This window comes from Stegodyphus dumicola, chromosome X2 (assembly GCF_044657685.1).
Source record: "Stegodyphus dumicola isolate Sdum_Otavi_A_Nest chromosome X2, ASM4465768v1".
Lineage (NCBI taxonomy): Eukaryota > Metazoa > Arthropoda > Arachnida > Araneae > Eresidae > Stegodyphus > Stegodyphus dumicola.
In genome coordinates, this window is record NC_140781.1 from 96,817,281 (window position 1) to 96,829,708 (window position 12,428).

The following is a 12,428-nucleotide window of genomic DNA, read 5'->3' on the forward strand; positions in this document are numbered from 1 at the left end:
AGACCTAAATGTCAAACTATGTTATAATTTTTTATATTACAAACCTAATAATTTTTACAACAAAACAGGAAAAATTAACTAAAAAAATGAATTTGAGGTCACAAATTTGTCTGAAGTTATATACAGTACTTCAGAAGCTCAGTCCTGTAATAATTTAAATTTTTTATCATAGTGTGTTTTTCTGAACAAGTTCTATTTTATCACTGTTAAGTCCTACCATCTTTGCAACATCAATATGTCAATTCCTTTAGCTTCTTCTTCTTTATTATATTTAATTGCAGTTTCTAGAACCTCAACTCTGTTGTTACGTGGAATTCTGCAATTCTAAACAGCTGGTGCATGACCTTGATCTTCAATTTCAGTTTCATCGTAGTTAACAAGAGTGACAATTTCTTCCTCAGTTATTTCATTCAGTTATATCATCATCTTTCATCGAATTTTCAACTTCTTTCAAAGATGTGTCTTACCTAGGGATATATTGCAGTAAAGGTAGGATGGTCTCTTCAGTTTCATCTGTGCTTTCCCTTATCATCATCGTCACCAGCTTCTTCCATGATTTGACATTTGTTGTATCTCTTAGATCAGCACAGGCCATGCAATCTGACTATCAACATACTTTACATTGATGCTTTTCAGTTTTTAAATCTTGTTTTGTCCTCCAATTTCTTAGATCATTATGAAAAACTTTCCACAATAGTTCCTTTTTATCATTTCCAAAATAGCTTGATCTGTGGGTTGACTTATGATAGATACGTTGGGGGATAGAAACATTACCGTAATGTCACCATCTTGGAGTTCCTCTCCATCGGGGTTCATTGGAGCATTATCAAGCAACAAAACAGCTTTTCTGGGTAAATTATATTCTTTAAGAGACTTTTTATTGAAGAATTAAATTCCTTAAAAAACCAATCTTTGAAAATTTCACTGTTCATCCATGCATTTTTCTAACTATAGAACTTTACAGGAAGAGTATATTTTTAACCTCTTTTAAAGTCATGAATTTTGAGACTTTCCAATTATGGCCCATTTTGAGGTTTGCTGTGGTATCACTTGCATGCTGAAATTGTCAGCCTTTTCTTACTGTGCGCGTAGCCAAGAGCTGCCTCTTTGGTTCTGGTTGCAAGGCTTTTAGTAGGTAACATTCTGTAGTTAAGGCTTGACTTATCACAGTTAAATATCTGCTCATCCATTAGGCTTTTGATTTCAATTAATTCCTAAAATGTTTTCTTGAATGTCTTCATTTCTTCAAAATTTGATGACAGTTTTTCACCACAGGCACTTAGCACCATAGCATTTCTTCTATCATTCAAGCCAACCGACACTTGACGTGAAATACAAGTTCCCTTCATTGAAATAATTATGAAAATGGAATCCTTTTTGCTGTAAAATATTCACACCTTTGTCCCTAAACTGGGTAAACCAGACATAAAGCTTCACTCATATTTTCATAGTCATATTTTTACACGTTTCTTTCTTTTAGTGTACACTTCATAACTCTTGATGCACACCATTTTTCTATTTCTACTCCTCTACTGTTGCCTGCCTGGCACCAAAATCGTCAGCTAGCTTCTGCATTGTCTGTCCCTTATCCAGTGTTTTGATTCCTTAACCGTTAACTATCAGAATAATGTTTCTCAAATTAGACACATTTCATGCTAACATAACATGAACAGTAACAAACCTAAGTCAGTTTGTATGCAATGATAAACTGCACTGCAATGAATGACAGACACATGAGTTGTAGTGTTGACAGGTACATCACACAGTAAAATATAGAGGAACAACAACTAAAAAGACTATTTTCACAACTTGCGGTTCTTGTTCCCAATTTTTTTTGGAGGTGGCTAAGGTATATTGAACAATACTGGAATGTCAGGTAAGCGAAACTGCTGTATAGGTCAAGGAAGTAGAAAACTGATTTCTGAGCTATTGTGATATATTGATGTACTAAAGTTACGTGATTGCTTTATAGCCAGGTTGTTTATATTGAAAATTGCTGAAAACAGACTCTCCTGTTCTAGAAGGTGGTAGCTGGAATAAAAGTTTTAACCAATATGCATATGCAAATGCTAGTATTTAGTTAAGTGGTTAGTAGGGCAGACATTTTATGATAAGGTTCCAAATTAAAGCTCTTGAAGCAGTCACTGGGTAAGTAGTGAAAATCTGCAAAATTTTCATAGCCGGAAATTTACGCTAACAATTTGCTGAAAAATTCTGTGGTCAAGCTGTACATTAACTTTTTGGCAGCCTTAGTGATTATACAGGGTTCGTAGCGGTCCTTACAAGTGCTTATAAGTCCTTATATTTGAAAATACAATATAAAGGCCCTTATAGGTGCTTACTTTTTCTTTAAAGCCCTTATTTTTTTGTTTTTAGTGCTTATTTTTTGCTTTTAGTGCTTTTTTTTTAATCCTTTTTTTTTTTAATGAACGTGCATTTTTTTCCCGTACCGAAGCCAAAACTAAATAAACAACTTTTCTTCCTTATATGCAATGTCAGATGGTGAATCATACTCCCGGAAATTGCTTTTCCCCCCTTTCTCTGCATTACCGTAACCTATGGTGCGTGCGAGAGTACAGACAGGTGCACGTCATTCTATTGGTCAAAGAATTGCAAAAATGGTAGAAAATTCCGTTACATTTGGTATTCTTTTCCTCCCATTCAAATACTACACATGTTTGAATTTCTATCAAGATTTTAATAATTTCCATTCTTGTTCCATGTGGTCAGTTCATATTCGTGTTTATTATGATCGTTATGCTTATATTATGAGTATATGCATGAATATTTATAATAATATAGTTGCAGTAACTGCTGAAGTATAGATAAACTTCCGTGTTTTTAAACAGATTAGCTTTCTAGGGAATAATATTCGGAATGGCTTAAATAAAAGGAAGGTAATCGAATAGTCAAAATAATTTCTTTCCCCTCCAATACATTATACAGTTCGGAGGTTGGGAGGTTCTCCACTTTCTCCGCAAAATCTGTAATATTGAAGCAGCAGATCCCCCCCCCCACTGTCCAATCTGGATTGAATAGGACTAAAAGTTTTTGCGGTCTACCCAACCTAAGCGAAGATTGATTCTATTCTGGAAATTTAACGTAGTCTGTTGAAAATTAGAATCAGAAACACCCCAAATTAGTAAGTCTCTTTCTGTTCCTTTATTTAGTTCTTTATTCTCCGAATATCGGCAGCTGTTGATTCTGATTGTGTAATATCACATGTGGAAGAATTATGCCGCACGTATTGCGCAATAACATTTGCGGTATTTTGCAGAGATAATTAATTTTGATGTTCCATCTGAGATTTGTTTATGAACACTTAAAAGAGTTTTTCTGTGCTTTCTAAGTAGAATATTTCTCAGTTCCATCGGTCTGTTTTTATATGATGCACATATCGAAATGTCAAAATCATTTATTTAGCCTAAATTTAAATCTAAAGAACAGCTACAATCTCCCCCACTCCTCTTTTTCCAGTTACTGTCCGGAATATTTGGCAATTTCCGAGTATGCGGGTTAGTTAAGCTTTTACTGTTAAAGGAGACTGCATAAAGCAATTTCCCGTCTTCTGATTTCAGAAATGTGCCTCTTTTTTACTTAAATTACTTTGCTTGGAATATATGTTAAGGGAAAACTGTTATGCAATGAAAATTTAGAAATTGTTCAGAATTTTGATTTAAGTTAAATTATTTAAATATTAATATGAGTGGAAAAATAAATTGTATTTTTTATTAGGTGCCAAACGAATAGAATTGATATGGCTTATTATTATTTATTTTCTATATTTTGAACTGAAATTTCATCATTAAATCTTGTAATATAGTTTAGTTCTGCATAGTTTTTTTTTTCCTTCTCATTGTAAACTAATTCTGTAAATTGAACTGTCATTTAAAATTTAAAAAAAAAGAAAGTTAATTGTTTTCCATGGTTGAGGTAATGCTCATTTTCTTAATAAATATTGCATTGCTTATATTTTAAATTACAAGTCTAATTTTTCTTTTAAGGTTATGCAGTTGTGTATAATATAATTAGACAGGTGCTTATTTTTTTCTTAAAATGTGCTTGAAAAGTGCTTATAGGTGCTTATTTTTTTAACTAAAATGTGGCTATGAACCTTGTTATAGCCTGGATATAGCTGGAATTCTGGATCTTTTACTTTCTCCAATCTGGAATTTCTAGATTTGTGAAAGGTAGCTGAACTAGAAATATCTAAAACCAAAAGTTCTCGGCTGAAGTATTCAGATTGAAAGAAGACAGTGAACAGAGACTCCGAGTATTGATTAAACTGATTAAATCTGTTTTAATTTGCTTCCATGGATCTCTTGGTGAATTTTCATTTAATTATATGAGTTATGGGTCAAAATAAAGAATTTCCTTTTAACAATAATAACTCAGATGTTGCACAGGCTGAGATATTATTTATTCTCATTACACAAAACTAAATATGAAGTTTTGGGTCTGATGACTATTGGTAAAAGTTTTAGGAATTATTTATTGCATAGTTATGGACAGTTTACCAAACTTCTTTGTATTTTATGAAGCACTCTCTCCTAACTGTTCTTCATTTATGCTACAAGTTCTAATCAAATACTTAAAGGACTATGTGAAAAGCTATTGTTTCCATCAAAATATCTTGCTTTTCAAACTGAATTTTCACTTGTTAGCAAAGAAAAATGTAGACACAGTAGATCCCAGAAAGTACCCTCCCTTTCTGCTCAAAATAGCAAGCTTAACATAGCAATTATTTTTTTAATTATTGAGAAGCTAAATACATGGGCAACCGTGTGAACTGATGCTAAGGGAAAAAAAATTAACTCTTAATAAAATTTAAAAAAAAAAAAAAAAGAATTTTTGGCTTGCCACTGAAATAGTTTGAAATATGTTTGTTTACATGTATGAATGTGTTTCAAAACAATATTCGGAATTATTTGAAATTACATAAGATTTTTGCTGCACGGTATTTTTCAGGATTTTTGAAATGGGGTCACAATCACACTTATTTTGGGATGGGGAATACGTACCCGAAATGAAGCAATAATACATTTAACTTGTATGTAACTAAATAAAAATTATACATTTTTAATTTATATTTATGCACATAAGTAAATCAACCTCTAGAAAAATTCAGTACCTTATTTTAGATCAAAATGACTAATTGGACAATCCGATAATCTGGGTGTTTAGAGTACACATTATATACAGTGTTCGCCATTTATTAAACTTGCTGGTTGATAAACTATGTGCTTATTGTGCTTAAATTTCCAGGAACCAAAATGAATAAATATTAATCTGATGAGTTTTGTTGGCTTTAACGGGCAATGAAAAGTGGTTTGATGCAACATTGGGAAATGATTTTTTTCACATGTTGGAAGAGCCCATCAGAAGTTAAATAAAAGTTCAGTCTTCTAACAGGGTTTTTACAGTCCCCAAGAGTCCTTAAAAGAATCTGTAAAAGTCTAAGTTTTTTTTTTTGAACGGATTTTTGGTTCTTAAAAGTTTTTAATTTCAGCCAAAATCAGCAGAAGGTCTTTAATTGTAATTATCTGAAATTTCTATCTATTTTTTCGATGGCCATTTTGAGCATGAATCAACATTTTGGAGCAATATTTTTGGAAATTCACTGACAAATATGTATTTCATGATTTGAGAATCATCATTTGAATTTGCTCCTGTTTGTAATGTAAACTGTGTGATACTCAAGTTTCTGAGCAAGAAGTAAAACATAAGCATTTCAAAATAATTTTTTTTTCTAATAAAAATCTCTTAACCCTTTCGCAATGGTGCACCTTTGTTTAAGATGCTTGTGCAGGACAGAAGGGAATCAAAGGCAGTCATCTCACAGGACGGTGGGTTTTGCATCATTAAGCCTAATTTTATAAATAAAAAGCCCCACTTCTAGCATCGTAATTTTTGGTACCATTTTAAATTATTACTTGAGCTCTTATATATGTTAAAATTAGCATTTAATAACTTTTTTCCCCTTTATTTTACATGAAAATATATTTAAAAAATTGCTTATCTTGTAAAATAATTTTCGGAAGCGCTATTCAAATTATTTTAAAGTTTTAATTGATACAATTCATCAGTAAAGTTTAAAATTAATAAAACAACACAATAAAGACTATTTACAGGAAAAAGTAACAAAATTTAAAAGGAAGACTGAGTGTGGTAAATCTCGAAGCATGGAGAAGTATTACTTTCTAACTCTTAGAAGAAGTGTCACTTTTTAACTCTTTAGAAAATGAATAATCACTCTCATCTGTGTCAGTAGCCCACCAGCGGCCAAGCGGTAAAGACGCTGAACACTGGTAGTTTGGCCCGAGGTTCAAATCCCATGAACGGGCTGGCTGCATGGGATTTCTCGTGGTTTTCCCCACGTGTAACATGTATATGAGCCAGTTTCCCTTAGAAAGTCCTTCACAAAGGCATCCCTCCCAGCCCTTGTGTGCTTTGCCATAATTGGATAATCCAGTCCATCTGTGTCAGTAAATAATTGATTAACCATATGAGTGTATTCTTCCTCTGATAAATAGCACCTTTGCGCCATAATAGACTAGAGTTGAGGCATGAGGCTTTCTGAAATAAAGAGGGAAGTACCCGAAATATATCTGAAGGCAATGCAAAATGTAACATAGCTCCATAGTAACTAACATACCGTACATAGTAGAGGAAAAAATAGAATAAAAAAAGGAATTGGATACAAATCAGACACACAAAGCACATGGCGATTTAAAGAGCCCACCTCTGAACGCTTCCCCCACACACACCCTCACAACAGTTGATGAGTAAAATACCAAAGTCAGGCAGATTATATACCAACTCAAGGTCAGGAACGTAAAACTGTGTTCATTTCAAATGTAATGGACATAGGGTGCTATCTAGTGGTCTTCAAAAAAAGGTTCCAGTTGAAAATGTGTATAAGCATTACCCTGAATTCAATCTCTACTGATGCGTGGATGTAACACCCAGCTGTAAGAGATGTTCTTAGGGAATACGTATATGGGACGCCTAAAGCAAATTTTCCCTTTTGGGGACATGAATTCTCTTATTAAATGTCTCTAAATTTGGTGACTTACCAACATTTCAGTGATTTTAAAATCAGTTTCTATACAATAATTTGTAATTAGGAATTTGTGAATTCTTCAATGATTGTTTTTTTAAAAAAATATTATAATGTTGGTAGATTTTAGTAAAATTAGGTTTAAGAAATAAAATTAAAATTTATTTTTCCCTGTCATTTTATAATGTGGTTCAATGACTTGTAGCAATATTTTGAATCTGAAAAATAAACAAGATAATAAGTGCTATAAAACAACTTGCAAAACAATTCTTAGCAAAAGAAAAATAGCTATGTAGTTATTTTAAAATGTCTTCTTTTGTAAATATTTTTTCATGGTAAGAGGTTTTCAACATGTAATTTTTTCAGTGCAGGTCTTTCTCTAGGAGAACAGCAATGGTGGCAACAGCTAGTCTTCTGTTATGAATCATGCTGATTATGATTTTACTGCTCATTTAACCTATGTTTGGCATACAATCTGCTGCTATTTAATAAACCTTAAGACTGCGCAAGTACGTGACAAAATGAGGCACAAAAATCAGCATACCGTTAAGAAAAACATAAATAGAATGTCACTAATCATCTTTAAAATACGCCCAACTATTATAAGTGTAAAATATTTAATGCTACTTGATAAATTTTACAAAGTTTATTTTATTCTCAAATTTGTTTTATAAGTATGTTTATTAAATTTTGTTTAATAATAATGCATCCTACATACTGATCTGTTTTATTATTAGGATGGTATTACAAAAGTGAAGTTCAGGCATAGATAATGTCTTTAATTGAACTTATTTACTACCATTTGCTGACAGGTCCTTAGTTTTTTTTCATTAATGGTCCTTAAAAGTATTTAATTGCCATGTGTAGAAATATGTATGAACCCTTTTCTAGCACTTTTGTGAAAGGTGGAATAAAATTATTTATATATGGTAATAATTTAATGGTTATAATAGGGAAAAAAATTGTAGTTCAGAGATTTATTCAGTATTTGCTGAAAAATCTGGTATTCGTGAAATCAAAAGAAAATCTCCTTAAATTTGTAGAAATTCATGTCACTGTAAATTTATTGCCCTAGTTATGTGCATTAATTTTTAAAGATTACATAAATATTTTTACTCATTTTTTTTCAAAAACTCATGAAAAATAAAAGTAATGTGCATTTATTATAGTAGCTATTTGTGGTCAATAGTAGTTTTATCTGACAAATAAATTATCACAACAATTTAATTCTTTTTTCTTAGATTGTTTCAATAATTGATTTTTCTTACTGTTTTAATAAAGAATGAAGATTTTCTTATTTTATCATATTTAGTATTCCGAGTTTCTTTTCATTTTCTCAATTATTTGTTTCTTTGAATGTTTGAAATTGCTTATGTCAGTATTATGTATATTTTCATTTAGATTATCAAAGTGCTACACGTTTGGGTTCTCCTGTTGGTTTGCATACTAGTATGATGCGCCTTGGTTCATCATCTGCTGTGAATCGTAGTATGACAGCCATAAATTATAAAAATGTAAACATTCCTGTAACACGGGTCTCTAGTGGTGGTGTAACTGTAATGACATCATCTCCTCCTCAAAAGGGTATTAGGTTAGTGTTTGAATTTTCAGTTATTTACTTCTGTTTTAATTTAAAATGTGCATTAAATTTTGAATTAATTGGACAATGAATTGTGTTTGAATTTTCAGAGTTATTTACTTCTGTTTTAATTTAAAGTGTGCATTAAACTTTGAATTAATTGGACAATAAATTAGTTATATCTATACAGCTGTTTATAATTGTCATAAATTTCCTTAACAAAAGCAACTGAATATAGAAACTTGCCATTTTAAGCTCTACTTTTTTTGTGTAATAGAAAAACAGTTTTCTGCAGTGGGCTCTGACATTTGAAATTCACTCTAGTTTAGGTATTTTTACATTTGGAAACTTAAAATAATAGGCACTGTCCATAATTTACACTCAAATTTCATGGCCTACATGTAACATTAGTATCTATTTCTTAAGGGGTTTGATGTTTCAGCATACTTAAGGGGAATTGAAAAATTAATTCCATTTGGAGTGTTTTTGGATTTCATACATAAAACTGAAACACTATCTGTAATGAAGATTTGAACTTTATTTATTTTTAATATTTGAACTAACCTTTCTTGCACCATTTTTGATGGAATTTGTGAAATACAAACTTTCTGCAAGACAGATGCTATGATCAATATTCATTAGAAATAATTTTCTTAACAAGTAGTACAGTTTATTGCAGCTTATCCTGTAACCTGAAAAGTGTTCCTGGGTGATTGATTCCCTTTAGTGGCAGGCACATACTATAACACAGAGGCCTTCACTGCAGCAGTATGTGTGCTAGTTGATGATGAAAATGTGGATGCATAGACACCAGCTACTATGGTTTCTTTGCAGTTTCTATGGAAAATTCTTAAAATCTACAAGCTGTGGGGGGGGGGAAAAGAGGATTTTACAGGAAGGAAGCATGGGAAGTGGTGGGCAAAACAGAAACAACTTATACATCTGATGATTGGCGTAATAATCATGACATCATGTTTAGAATTATTGTAGTTTTGATAAGTAGGTTATTGTATATTTGCAATTTCGACTATTAATTATTCTAATTAAACATCTTGTAGTGAAGGGCTCCTTCCTCCCCCCAGGTTGTTCTACTACATTCTTTTAGTTGTGGTGAGAAAATGTAGCATGTGCATATTGTGAGTTATGATTAAACTGAAAGTTTTTAAATCTTGTGCATTATTCTGCCACAAAATAAGAGGCTAAAATTATCAGGCCAGAAATTTTAAGTTTCCTGTACTTAAGAATTTCCATACATTAAAGCATCTAAAATTTCTGTAAATCATTCACATTGTACTGTATGCAGCAAAGCATTGCACATGGTGGAAAAGATGACTAAATGGCATTCACCAAGTGATTTTTAATGATAGAACCATTGTAATTATCCACATTGTATAAGCTACTTGTCACAAGATGTTCTTACTTCTGGAAAATTATCTCAAGACCTGGGAATTTACAGCATAATATGTTCAATATGTGACCTTTGCTTCATACAGTCATGGTGCAACTGGAGAACAAATTTGCCCATCGCTGTGAGTACTCTGTTGCTAGAAATGTTGAAAATTCCTCCTTCTGTTGCCTGTTTCAATTTCTGAATTGTTGCTGGGTTTGCTTTAACTTTCTGTGTTTCAAGTAACCCTCAAGATAGTAGTTGCATAGAATCACATGTGGTGACATAGGATGCCATTCAAATCCCGTTCTATGCAGTTGGTGATCAGTTAGACCAGTTGTCGCAGACTGTGTCTCACGAGCCAAATGTATCTGTTTAGCTCCTTGAGTAAGGCTCTTCCGCAATATAGCACATGCAGGCATGGACGCGTGCACGTAAAAGTAAGAAAATCTTGAAAATACAATGCAACGGTCGTCAAATTTTACAGAATCATGAAAACAACTGTACACATATCCGCCAATGTTATTCCTAGGAAATATTTTGGCACCTATTTCGACATTCTGATTGTATTGGTTATACATCAAATTGTGTTGTTGTAGTGATTTTCATTACCAAATTTTAACTAATGAAATGCTTTGAATTAATATACCATTCAGTGGCAGTTTTAACATGAATGAGAAACCAAAAAACGTAAAAATGAAGTTTAGTTTCAAATTATCAGGATTTTTAGCTTTTCAGACCTTTCAAATTTGAAGTTTTTCCAGTGTCTGAAACAAAAAGTTTCTTCGCAATTGAATTTAGGGAACCTAAAATACATAGACAATGTTTGGGTTGCATATCAAATGAAAAAACTTCAAATTGGAAATGTTCAAAAACTAAAAACCCAGATATTTTGACTCGAAATTTCATTTTTACGTTATTTGGTGTATCAAGTTAAAATTGCCATTGCACTGATTCTAGTAAGATTTTTGCTGATGTAGTGATAAATGACCCATATATCAATCATGAGATACTTATTTATCATTGTGTCATTTCATAAGAAGCACTTTGTGTGCAGAGTTATGGAATTGGTGATTAAACTCCAGTATAGCTGAAACTCTTAATCATCACTAGTTTAAAGAATTTTATAGTTGAAATGACATGTGAGTACGCAGTTTTTTTTTTGGTGGTTTTCAAAGTACATTGATTATCAAGAGGAAACGTTTTGCATCTCTATTAACAGAAATTAAAGCTTTTCTCATTGAAAAGGGTATTTATTATCCAGAACTAACAAATGATCAGTTAATCCGGAATTTTTATTTTGTGGTAGACATTGCATCCCATCTAAATCAGCTTAATCAAAAACTACAGAGGAAAATAAACACAAGTTTTCGATGTTTGAAGTTACTTCATTTAAAATCAAGGTATCTCTTTTTTGCTCAAGATTTTGAAAGAGAAACTGTGATTCACTTTGCAAGCCTGTTGGAACATCGCCAAGAAAATAATTCTGATAATGACATTTGCTGTTTCAAAACAACAGTTTTAAATATGAGAGAAATTTTTTTCAGGAATTTTCAGGAATTCAGAAACGGCAAAGCAATGTTAGCCTTTGTTAGTAAACCTCTTAATACTACTGTAACAGAATTAAAGTTTACTCCCTTTTAATACTGACATTGGCAACTTTGAAGTCCAATTACTGGATTTAAAAAACAAAGAATTATAAAACTTAACATCTGAACGTCTTATCGTTGATTTAGATACACTGGAGAAAAACATGTGAGCTTAGTTCACAGCACAAGTGGTCTGCTTGGAAAGCCCTGGAGAAGGAATGTTGATTTTTAACGCATGGAATAGTATTTCTGACTCATATAATCAGTTGAATGAACTAGCATTAGCTGTTCTTTCCTTATTCGAGTCTACATAGCCATGCAAACAATAATTTTCAAGCATGAACCTTATGAAAACTAAATTGAGAAGTTGTCTTATTGATGAGAGCTTGGAATCATGCTTAAAATTAAAAACAACATACAAACCTGAGTTACACATACTTTCCAAGGAGATGCAAGGCCACTGTTCATATTATTGTTTGTTCATCTCTATCATAATTTAAGTTTTGGGGTATATTACAATTTTATTTTATCAACCGCTAGTACCGTTGTTTAGTGTACTATCAAATTTTATTTGACACACCTGTATAGTCTAACTCAGACTTAAAAATTGAAGCACTGAGTAAACTTTAGGGAGCGTTGTGGAGTGAAGAAAGATGTGTTGAGAACTGAGAAAGGTATGTTAAGATGGTTTGGATATATAGAGAGGATGAATGAAAGAAGATACATGAAACGACAAGTGTGGATACAAGGACAAGTGTGGATAGAATAGTTGGAAGAGGGTTGTCCTCAAAGAATGTACGTTGATCCATTTGA

The 12,428-nt window shown here is 32.1% G+C and overlaps 1 protein-coding gene across 6 annotated transcripts in view; it reads left to right on the top strand.

Annotated features, from left to right (window-relative positions):
• melt (ventricular zone expressed PH domain-containing protein melted) overlaps positions 1-12,428 on the top strand; it is a 210,095-nt gene that overhangs the window by 145,146 nt on the left and 52,521 nt on the right. For all 6 annotated transcript variants that reach the window (XM_085809519.1, XM_085809517.1, XM_085809518.1 and 3 more), the window contains one exon: positions 8,462-8,651. In XM_085809519.1, the coding sequence (XP_085665645.1) occupies positions 8,462-8,651 (190 nt within the window). The remainder of the gene's footprint in view (positions 1-8,461; positions 8,652-12,428) is intronic.